The sequence below is a fragment of the Dermacentor albipictus genome, chromosome 1 (assembly GCF_038994185.2).
Source record: "Dermacentor albipictus isolate Rhodes 1998 colony chromosome 1, USDA_Dalb.pri_finalv2, whole genome shotgun sequence".
NCBI lineage: Eukaryota > Metazoa > Arthropoda > Arachnida > Ixodida > Ixodidae > Dermacentor > Dermacentor albipictus.
The window spans coordinates 465457735-465469819 of NC_091821.1; the positions used below are offsets into that span (position 1 = coordinate 465457735).

At 48.2% G+C, this 12085-nt stretch overlaps 1 protein-coding gene across 5 annotated transcripts in view; it reads right to left on the bottom strand.

Moving 5' to 3' along the window:
• Window positions 1–2087: 2087 nt before the first annotated feature.
• Window positions 2088–12085, bottom strand: part of LOC135905614 (uncharacterized) — a 56679-nt gene continuing 46681 nt past the window's right edge. For 4 of the 5 annotated variants that reach the window (XM_065436567.1, XM_065436566.1, XM_065436569.1 and 1 more), the window contains 2 exons: window positions 10608–10733; window positions 2088–2284 (listed from right to left, as the gene is read on the bottom strand). In XM_065436567.1, the coding sequence (XP_065292639.1) occupies window positions 2093–2284; window positions 10608–10733 (318 nt within the window). In that variant the 3' untranslated portion in view covers window positions 2088–2092. The remainder of the gene's footprint in view (window positions 2285–10607; window positions 10734–12085) is intronic. The other variant, XM_065436570.1, reaches the window with a different exon arrangement.

The following is a 12085-nucleotide window of genomic DNA, read 5'->3' on the forward strand; positions in this document are numbered from 1 at the left end:
TTGAGTAGTGTTCTGAGGAGGGACCACCTTTTGGGAGTACTTAGTGTGCCACTAAGGCGGTCGCAAAGATTGTGCCACTTCTTATTTGTGAAGCTGGTAGCGTATTCTTCAGCTTCTGCTGTGATCCGGGCGATTCTTTCTCTCAGCCTACGGTTGTGCCGCTGCCTCTTCAATCGTTTGGTCAGGCCTCTTCAAGTATCCCTGACATGGAGCAGATGTCTCTCCACATCCGGTGCCTCCGTTGCAGTAAGTTGTTTAGTGGCAGCTTTAAAATCTTCTTGGTTTGTGGAGATGTTGAGATGTAGAGATGGCGCGTCGTGTTGTTGAGATTTGGTTCTGTTGCGCCGGAAAGCGTCCTGGTTCGTTGATTTAGTTGGGCGTTCTGGGGTGCGTACGGCCACGGTGCGGTGTTGCCCTTATTCTATTGGAGATTGTTTTGCTGAATATTTTATATAATACTGGCAGTTAGCTAATGGGTCTGTATCTTTTCAATTCTTTAACGTGTCCCTTTTTGTTGATTAGTATAATGTTTGCATTCTTCCAGTTTCCTGGGACGCTTGCAGTTATATAAAGAGCCGCCAGTTTTCCAAGCGGTATATCTCCTCCACCTTTCATTAAACCGACTGTTATTCCATCTTGTCCTGCCACTCTTCGTTTCATATTTTGCAAGGCCCTTCTGACCTCATCGCTAGTTATACAAGGAGTTTCTGTATCCTGTTCCTTACTGTTTGTAATGGAGGTAACCTGACTCCTTTGGGTATTGTACAGCTCTGTATAGAACGTTTCCACTTTTTACTATATCATCGTGATTGTTGATTACATTACCCTGCTTATCTTTCAGTGCATGCATCTTGGTTTGTCCTATGCCAAGTTTCTTTCTCACCGATTTCAAGCTGCGTCCATTTTTTACGGCTTCTAGAGTCTTTCTCACGTTATAATTTTGAATATCACTTATTTTCTCCTTGTTAATCAGTTATGAGAGTTCCCCGAATTCTATCTTATCTCTTGTGTTGGACACTCTTATTATTAGTCGTTTCTTTATTAGGTCCTTTGTTACATGGGACAGTTTGCCTACTGGTTCGCTTCGTGCCTTGCCTCCCACTACAGTTGCTGCCCCTGAAGCCAGCCTAGTTATGGTTTCATTCAGCAGCTCTGCATCATCATCATCTCTCGATTCTAAGGCTGCATATTTGTTTGGAAGGACCATGTTGAAATTGTCTGCTTTTCCCCTACTGCCTCTAGGTTGACCAATTTCTTCTTGGCCAATTTCACTATTTCTTTCTTCAAATTAGGGTCATTCCTAGCCCTCACTAACCTATGATCACTGCTATTTACCCTACCCAACACTTCTACATCCTGTACTATGCTGGGATCATCACAAAGTATGAAGTCAATCTGATTGCTTGTTTCAGCATTAAGGCTTTGCCAGGTCCACTTTCTGTTGCTACGTTTCCTCAAAAAGTTGTTCATTATTCGAAGCTTATGCCTTTCTGCGAATTGTACCGGCATCTCTCCTCTAGCGTTCCTAGAATCGACGCCGTAGTTGGGATAGCGGCTTCCCCAGCCTGCTTTTCCCCCACTTTTGCATTGAAGTCGCCCATCACTACAGTATACTGAGTTTGAACTTTTCTTATCGCTAATTCAACATCTTCATAAAATGTGCTTCCTCATCGTCGCGACTGGACGTTGGAGCGTAGGCTTGTACAACCTTATTTCTACACCTGACTTTAAGTTTTATTGCGACTACAGATGCATATTATCCATTTGTAACTTTGATTGCTAGCTTTAAAATTACAGAAGATGCACCCTACGTTCGTGTTCAATGCTCTACGCTCGCAAGGACACCTGCCACCCTGCGTGTCATAGAGCGTTGTCCGTTACTTTAAGCCCGACAGAAATTGCAATGTCATAAGACGTGCCTAATCATCTGTGTGTCTTATCCACGTATTTGATTTACAGTTGGACAAAGTGGTACGATTGCATCCTCTTGAGAGGCCAATTGCTTGGTTCTCTTTCAATAGCGCACCACCAGAAGCAACGGCTACCGAAGAAGCCTGCTAGGAAACACATTTGCCGTGTGCTGCAAATGTGGCTATGAAAACTTTAATAGTTCGCCCTTTGTTTCTTTTGTAAAACCAAATGGGCTGACCGCGCAAAGAACGTTCTTCTTTTTCTTGACGTGGAAGAAGCTTATCTGGCGCTGCAACTCCATGTCGTAGCGCTCCATGATAAACGCCACGGGTGATGCCCTCGCATGTTTCAGCTGGCTCAGAAGGAGATACACCTGCAGCAGATCAAGACAACCAATGGGAAAACAGCGTGAGGACTTACACGCAAATGGGTGCATGCAAGATTTCATTGCAACAACGCTCCTCGGCCATCGCTTGCCGTAGAGGGAAAAAAAATCGAGGAAGGGCTACCTTTTGTCGAAATTATAATGATGCTGAAAGACACGTAGCAACTTAATGCAACGAAAATTTTTTTCATGCCTTGTGGAGTGATTTTCGTCTCTCCAGGTAGTCACTTGCGAGTGTGCTGACGCCTAGCGTTTCCAAAATTGTCCCTTCAGACATCTCTCGAACATCAGCACAGTGCACCAGCGTATATAGCGTAATTGGCAGCAGATAAAAAAAATATTTCAGAAGGTGGCTGGAATTTGAGCAACTTTCAGTTAGTAACCTCCATAAGGTACGCCTTGATTGACACGCGCATTTGCGGCACTTCTTCGTAACGTCATTGCTGCGTTATAGCAGAATTTCGATCAGAATGAAAGCAGTGCTATAACTCGGCAGAGAAGTTACGACTAAGTGCCGCAAATTCTCATGTTCTTAGGAAGATGTACCCGCTCGACGTTGCTAACCGAATGTTGATGAAATTCCGGAGGCCTTTTGAACTATCATTTTCAAAAGCGTTGCCCATAGAGTTGTGGTGGTGCATTGCGGTGAAGTTCTCAAATGGCCGCAGGAGCCGTGTTCAAAATTCTAGGCTTATGGCTCTTAAATAAGCGGGGTTTCTTCTCTAACTTTATAGGTGTCATTGGCTCTTGATTCTAAAAATTATATATATATATATATATATATATATATATATATATATATATATATATATATATATATATATATAGTGAAAGCTCGTTAATTCGAACTTCAATAATTCGAATTTATGGATAATTCGAACTGTACGATTTGGTCCGGCCAAGCTCCATAGAAGTCTATGTATAAAAAAGTCCGTTAATTCGAACGCGAGAAGGTTCCCTCACGGATAATTCGAACTACGCTCGCCTGGCACACGGCCAGAGAAACGCGCCTACTGCCTACACACAAGGCTGTATTGCCTCCGAAACGGAGAGAACGGCGAGAGAAGGCAAAATCGGACAAAAATCTAACCGACGCGGGGTCAGCCAGAAGGCAGCGGCGTACGTAACCTCGGAGACTTCTTGCCCGTTGCGAATCTCGGAGGCTTTGCAAATCTTGTACAGCTGCTAATGTTGTGCGGAGATGGCACGGTAAGCTCCAAAACACAGCGAATCAAGTACGTCGCAGCTGCGCTTACAATCAAGAACCAACGAATCAGGGCCTTCGCCACCTTCATATGTTCAGTGTCTTTGTCTCGGCAGTCTTCATCGGTTGTGCACCTCTGTTTTCAGCTTAGGAGGTATCGGCCGTCACGATTCATTGGGATGGTGTTAAGCCTCGGCTAACGTTCGTTTCGGTGGACATCGGTGGTGTGGCACAGTCGGACCCAGAGCTTCGACTTGAAGATGGAATGTGCCCGCGGCACACGCCATCACTTTCTGAGACGCCAAATTTCTGACATGCCCTGCTGCTTCCAAATCGCAATGTACTGTTGCCCTCCTTCACTTTCGTTAGTTCGAACTTTCGTTAATCCGAACTGAAGCGGCTTCCCCTTGCGGTTCGAATTAACGAGCTTTTACTGTATATATATATATATATATATATATATATATATATATATATATATATATATATATATATATATATATTGTCACGCAAAGACAAAGATTTACCCGGCGTCGACGAGACAGACAGTTACACAACATGTCGTACGAGAACCCAAGCCGGCGTCCTCAGCGTCTACTTCTTCAGCGCCCACCTCTTGCCGAGCGCGCGTTCCACTCCCTTCTTTCTTATCGCTGGCTCGCGACACCTAGTGGCATTATTCCCCCGCCAAAGATAAGCATCGACCCGATGCTTTCTAAAAGAAAGTGAAAGTGCGAATGTCATATGAGATCGGGTTGTCGCCGCCTTAACGCGCGAAATACGGTTTGAGGCGAATAACATGCACTATCTCTGAGTGGTGCTGTCGACACCGAGGCGACGCGGCACCGTCGGAAATGACCTCATAGTTCACTTCACTAACGCGGCATATCACTCTGTAGGGTCCAAAGTATCTGCTCAGCAACTTCTCAGACAAGCGCTGGCGACGGATTGGAGTCCACACCCAGACTTGGTCACCTGGCTGGTACTCGACTTGTCGATGTCGAAGGTTGTAGCGTCATGCGTCTGTACTCTGCTGCTTTGCGATGTGTATGCGCGCGAGTTGACGAGCTTTCTCTGCGTGTTGAGTAAGTTGCTCGGCGTCGGAAGTGATGCGTCGGTGTCATGCGGAAGCATTGCGTCTAGCGTGGTCTGGACCTCGCGCCCGTAGACAAGATGGAACGGTGTGAATCGTGCTGTTTCCTGAATGGCGGTGTTGTACGTGAATGTAACGTACGGCAGGACTTCATCCCATGTTTTATGCTGGACGTCTACATACGTAGACAGCATCTCAGCAATGGTTCGGTTTAGCCGTTCCGTCAGTCCGTTGGTCTGCGAATGATAGGCAGTGGCCTTGCGATGCTGCGTGCAGCTCAGCTCGAATATGTCCTCTATCGGTTAGGCCGTAAAGGCTGTTCCTCTGTCGGTGATGACATGTGATGGGGCACCATGTCTTAGAACTATCTGATCGATAAAAAACTGGGCAACTTCGTAGGCCGTGGCACGTTGTACACCTTTTGTCTTGGCATAGCGTGTTAGATAGTCTGTAGCGACTATAATCCACTTGTTTCCGCTTGCTGACAAGGGAAAGGGTCCCAGAAGATCCATGCCGATTTGATCAAACGGCGCGCTAGGTGGTGCGATGGGTTGGAGTAACCCCCCGGGCTTCAAAGACGGTGATTTCCTACGTTGACACTCACGGCAGCTTTGCACGTAACGCTTCACCGTGGTAGAAAGTCTAGGCCAGTAGTACATCTGGCGTACTCTTGCAAGCGTACGTGAAAATCCCAAGTGTCCAGACGTGGGCTCATCATGGCAGGCTAGGAGAATGTCATTACGGAGGGTGGCAGGTACGACCAATAGTCTTTGTCGCTGGCACTCGAGTTTTTCTTATAGAGGACGCCCTGTCGGAGGCAGAAGGTCGAGAGACTGCGACAAATGTGTCATGGGATTGTAGCATTCTTGCCTTCTAGGTGATCGATGAGAGGGCGTATTTCGGCTTCTCCGCGCTGCCGTCTGATCAGGTCGGAAGCGGTGAGGGCCCCAAGGAATGCGCCATCTTCGTCCATGTCCTTATCGCAAGTTTGGACGGGAGCACGCGACGACGTGTCCGCATCTTCGTGTTTGCGGCCCGATTTGTAGACGATGGTAACATGGAACTCCTGCAGACGGAGACTCCATCGAGCAAGTCGCCCGGACGGGTCTCGTAAGTTCGCTAACCAACACAAGGAATGGTGGTCTGTCACCACCTTGAAAGGGCGACCGTAGAGATAAGGCCGAAATTTCATGATGGTCCACACAACCGCTAGACACTCTTTCTCGGAGGTGGAGTAGTTGATCTCGGCGCGTGAAAGGGTGCGACTGGCGTAAGCGATCGCTCGCTCGACGCGTTCTTGGTGTTGAACGAGTACAGCGCCAAGACCGATGTTGCTTGCGTCGGTATGTACCTCGGTGTCAGCGCCCTCGTCAAAGTGAGCGAGGACGGGTGATTCATGCAGGCGCTGCCGTAACTCGGTGAAAGCTCCGTCCTCCTCATCCATCCAAACGAAGGGTGTGTCTTCTCGCGTGAGGCATATGAGTGGTTCGGCGATCCGGGAGAAATTAGCGATGAAGCGACGATAGTACGCACACAGACCGAAAAAGCAGCGTACTGCTCTCTTGTCACGGGGAGTCGGAAAAGCAGCAACAGCAGATGTTTTATCTGGGTCAGGCTGGACGCCGTCGGCGTTCACGACATGACCGAGAAACTTCAACTTTTCGTAACCCAAGTGACACTTTTCTGGCTTTAGTGTGAGATTAGCGGAGCGGAGCGCCACAAGTACCGTCTCTAAACGCTTCAGATGTTCTTCGAAGGTCGCCGCAAACACGACGACGTCATCTAAGTATACTAAACAAATATGCCACTTCACGCCCGTCAGAACAGTGTCCATCATTCTCTGGAATGTGGCCGGTGCAGAACACAGGCCGAATGGAAGTACTTTAAATTCGTACAGTCCATCTGGGGTAACAAAGGCAGTTTTTTCGCGATCTCGTTCGTCAACTTCGATTTGCCAATATCCGCTCTTCAAATCTATGGATGAAAAATACCTGGTTCGCCGGAGTCAATCTAACGAATCATCGATCTGCGGAAGCGGATAAACGTCTTTTTGTGACGTTATTCAACTTTCTATGGTCAACGCAGAACCTAAGCGTTCCGTCTTTCTTTTTGACGAGGACCACCGGCGATGACCAAGGGCTTTGGGATGGTTGTATGACGTCATCGTCAAGCATTTCTTTCACTTGTGCATTAATCACGTTGCGCTCTTTCACCGATACACGATAAGGCATTTCTCGTATGGGACGAGCATCGTCATACGTGATTATTCGGTGTCTCGTGATAGGCGTCTGGCGTACCTTAGAAGATGATGCGAAGCACTCCTGGAACCGAAGGAGCAACTCGCCCAGCGCTTTCTGCTTTTCCTCCGAAAGGCCTGAATTGATGTCGATATTGCTGAGTGTCTGAGCTGGGTTCTCCTTCGTCGCAGACGCAAAGCATTCAGCAACGTCTGCAATGGGCTCAGCGAAATAGGTGCGAAACAGTACGATGAAATAGGTACTGATGTTCCTGGCTGAAATTCGTCACGAGGAGCACCGAAAGTCCACCTCGAAGCATAATAAGACTGCGGGCTGCACATACACCATGAGTCAGCATAAGAGAGGAATTGCCCTCTGCACCAGCTTCGCCGTCACGCACATCGTCGCACACGACCATTAGCAGGACACTTGCGCGTGGTGGTACGGTTACACTGTCGGCGTAAACTCGAAGCGCGCTACGTCGGTAATTGTCGCGGTTGTTCACTGCTCTTTCTGTCGAAAAAGTCACTGTGCACTCCCGGAGGTCTATAATGGCACCATACAATCGCAGAAAGTCGACGCCCAAGATGAGGTCCCGAGAACAATCGCGGAGTATAAGGCAGCTGGCTGGAAACGTGGACCCACGAATTTGTACTCTGACCGTGCACATGCCCAACGGTGTCACGATATGCCCGCCAGCAGTACGAATTGGCGTTCCAGACCAAGGCATGATAACTTTTCTAAGTTCCGTCGCTAGTTTTCCGGACAAGATTGAGTAGTCGGCCCCCGTGTCCATTAAAGCACTAACGTGGCGGCCGTCGAGCACAACAGGTATGTCAAGCGAGAGTCTGTCGCTAAGTTCGGCTGCTGTCGTCGTTGAATCGTGCTGAATGGACCGTGCTCGCGTCGATGGGAGGTCTTCGGAAGGGCGATTGTCAGCGGCCTCGCCCCCGAAGGTCGCTGTTCTTAGTTTTCCCGGCGAGGGCTTGGCGAGCGTCCCTGCACTGCCATTGGAGGGCTTCTAGGTGCGGGGGAAGAACGCCTGGGGGACGGCGAGCGCGACTGCCGCCGCGGGAACAGTGGCATACTCTGCTGTGTCAAGTATTCTGCAATCGCCCTAGGCCTTTCGCCATATCTGGGCCTCGGTGAATCCGCGGCAAAACCTTGCAGTCCGAGGCGGCGGTATGGGCACTCGCGGTATACGTGACCGGCTTCTCCACAATGATAGCACAGAGGCCTTATGTCCGGGGTACGCCAGACGTCAGATTTCCTTTCCAGCGGGCAACGATCCTCCATGCGTTGGATCGGTTGCACAGAAGGGAGCGGGGGAACGTATGATGCGACGTAAGACGTGGCGCGGTCGAAATGGGTCGGAGCGGGGACAGGGACTCGCCTCAAAACCTCCGCATACGACGGCCGCTGTAACTGTGCTGTCACAGGTGGTGCATTGCTGCTTGGAACGGGACCTTGGATCGCTTGCTGCACTTCGTTCCCCACAAGCGCAGAAATGGAACCTAGCGTGGGCTGAGGCGGACAGGCGAGCCGTTGAAGCTCATCACGTATCACAGAGCGGATAAGAGCTCGGAGAACGTCCACGTTTCCAAAGGCAATCGCGTCCGTCAGTGAAGCAGCGTTCGCGTGCCTGTCATACGGAGCTGAGCGCTGGTACGAAGGTGAAGTTGGGTTCAATTGCCTGTTATAGAACGCTGAGCGCTGGTGTAACATCTTTTCCATCGTGGTGGCTTCGGTTAAGAATTCAGCCATGGTCTTCGGCGGGCTTCGAACAAGGCCAGCAAATAGCTGTTCCTTACCTCCCCGCATTAGGTGGCGCAGCTTCTTTTCCTATGGTTGGGTCCACCCGACGGAAGACGCGCGTCATATCCTCGACATGCGACGTCACGCTCTCGTTCGGCAGATGAATGCGGGATTGGAGCACCCGTTCGGCTCGTTCGCAGCGATCAGCATTGGTGTAGGTCTCTAGCAAGGCACGACGGAACTCGAGCCACGATTTGATGAGCCCTTCTCAGTTCTCGTACCAAGTGCGGGCACCGTCCTCCAAGCTGAAGTAGACGTTCCTCAACTTCGCCGCGCCGCCCCATTATCTCGGCAACACGCTCAAACTGGACTAACCAGTCTTCTACATCCTCGAAGATATCTCCGTGGAACGCTTTCAGCACTCGGAGATTCTGCAGCAGGTACTGAGTTGCAGTTGTGGCCGTACCTTGCATAACGGTCCATAGAGAGGCCGATGTTCTTTCCATATTGGTCCATGGGGGCGTCGATGTTGCTGCGGAGAGATGGTCAAGCTCCGGAGGCAATCCTCGGATTCTCCTGCTGTCCCGGTGAACAGGGGTATCCACTAGTATGGGGCTGGTACTCCTGCTACCAGGAGGGGTTCGTGGCATCGGATGAAGCGTACCACGCACCTCCACCAGTTTTGTCACGAAAAGACAAAGATTTACCCGGCATTGACGAGACAGACAATTCTACAAGATGACGTACAAGAACCCAAGCCGGCGTCCTCAGCGTCTACTTCTTCTTCAGCGCCCACCTCTTGCCGAGCGCGCGTTCCAGTCACTTCTTTCTTAGCGCTGCCTCGTGACACCTAGTGGAAATATATATATATATATGTGTGTGTGTGTGTGTGTATGTGTGTGTGTGTGTGTGTGTGTGTGTGTGTTTCTATAGGTATAAAAATTGTTTCTCTCTCTTTTTCTTTTGCAGAACGTGAATGTAAATGCTTTAAAACGAACCACTTCGCAAATTTCTGATAAATCTTGCTGCCACTTCGATAGCGCTTTAGTGGTATAATTGCAGCTCAGTCAAATTTGCTTTGCTGTCTGAGCCCTTCATGTGTATTCGTTCAGATGTCACTGGTAATTCTGGGTGCATGGTGACGTGCTGCCTTCTAGCGGTAAGTACATTTGATGCAGCTGTTACTGTAACACGATGACACTGCTTTGTGCGCGCAAAAACGTGACGACACTGCAGAGTGCGAAACTATTGAAGAAATTGCTGTAATAAGTGGATGCCCACCAGCTCGATTAAATTTTACTAAAATACTCGATCCAAAAGATCCCCATGCTTTTTTTCACGCAACAATTCTGTGACTTCGCACGTGGTATCTAAAGCTCTACAATGCGGAAGGACTTTTCAGCAGAACCGAATCTCCGTTCGACTTCATGTTGCGTTTGTTAAATGTGGCCACATATGCAACTTGTTCAGTAAAATTACGTTCGAACATGGCGATGAGGTTTGCTTCATGCTAAAGCTTGCTCAGACATTGTGGCTGAGACGAATGTAATCCTAGAGAGGAGGACTTGTGATGAAATTGGCAGGATGCACTCAATGTTTCTTGCCTTTCTCCTTTCAACTATTTCATAGTACTTGCCAACTGGTGCACTTCCCCTTTCTTTAAACTATAGCGCATATTGCTTCTAGATATAACGCTGATTTTTGTTTAATAATATTCTTCGCCAAAGTTAATCGATGGCATTTTGTCATGATCTGGCTCTTTTTAAAAGGTCTGTGATGTTTAAAACTGGTGCAGGGCGTGACATGCTGCTTGTACAGAAAGCCTCGGTAACTCTAACCACGAGCCGCCGTGTAGGAAATAAAAACAGATCTAGCCGTTGTCGACATTGTATTGTAAGGAAAATGTATTTCTCGTGACTACTACCCCAGCTTTGAAAAAAAAACACTTAATTGCTAGCACATTGCCTTTGAATCATTCCTAGCTCCGTTGGGCTTAGACTGAGAAGCGCCGCTTTCACCCACCTTGGATGCGAAGGTTTGCTCCAGTTCGAAGAAAATGTCTTCCGTCAGGGCAGCGCCACCTGCATAACGCCTCGTCATGGCTGAGTAGTGATGACATTGGATATGGCCAGCAGGTATTGCGCATAACTGCGAGCACATGAGGATGCAAATTTCTGCAGTTGGTTACTTTTCTTTCATGTAGCGCGCAAGTCGCCGCAGGTTTACATTGCATTCAAATGGCACGGTTGCAGAAACATGCATAAAGACTTACGTTACGGGATTGACAAGCGAAAAAGAAATTTCTGTACGTAACATAACTCAATTTGAGCAATTTGTTCGCCGATCAAGTACACAATCCTGCCAAGTGTGTTTCGAGAAGCATTTTCAGAACACGCTAAACAGGCGTCGTTGCCAGCAGAAGTGTGGAAGAGTCGGCGGATGGTTTGTTTTACTTTGTTTCAGCCCTAGAAGTGGTAATGGCATCGAATCGGTTTAACTTGCACACCTATTCATTGAACCAGAAATTGCTAGATTATTCTATAGTATTGCAAGTAACCAAATCAAATTACTTCGCTTCTTTTTGTTGAGAAGCTGGCGAGCGACCAGGTTCTCAATGGCTCAAGGCCATTCAGTAGCTGGGCGCTCATCAGAGTAATATGTGTGGTGAATGCAAGCACTATACTGCCAGTTATGAATATCTTCTACGCTTACGAACTAACAGTGCTTCAAGAATGTATGATTCCACCGGATCTTTGATTGATGGTACATTTAAGGAAGTAATACCGTTTCATGGTGAAAGACAGTGTTGGCGATATTGCAAGAATAACAAGAATAATTCAATTAGGTAGCTTACAAGACGGTGCGCTTTCACTAGCGATATCCACGTGTCACCCACATTTAGGCAAGTAAACATTCCATTATTTCTGCACTTTTTAATATGACTACCTGAGTGAACTGATTTACCCTCCCTGGGTAAACAAGGCAAAACCCTGAAAATAGAGGCGCGTTTTAAATGTGACAGTGCATTGGAGGGCATTAGTTGTTTCAATGGGGGCGTTTATAAAACATATTATTACACATAACAAACAAGCATCCTTTAGGAAGGCCTGTAGCATATCAGTTCAAAGGCTTCTTGAATTACTTAGATTCTGCTCGTCCAAACTTGTTTGAGGAAGCCTATCTTTGTAAGAGGCTTTGCTGCAATTAGAATCTCTCCAATGATAATAAAAATAATAATAATAATCCAATAATCTCTCCGCACACCATCACGTGGTTTCCGGCTCACCTCGACCCCCAGCTTGACTCGTTTCCCAATCTTAATGACGTTGCCCACTCCCAAGCGCGCGCACTAACCCACCGCGCGGGAGCAAGATTGAGCTCAGACTCTCGGGTTCTCGAGTTTCGGGACACTCTCACTACTTTCAGCGAAATTACTACGCACTATCACCTGGGTAGGAGGACTTATCCTCCCCCTCACTGCAAACTGGCTAGACCTCTGG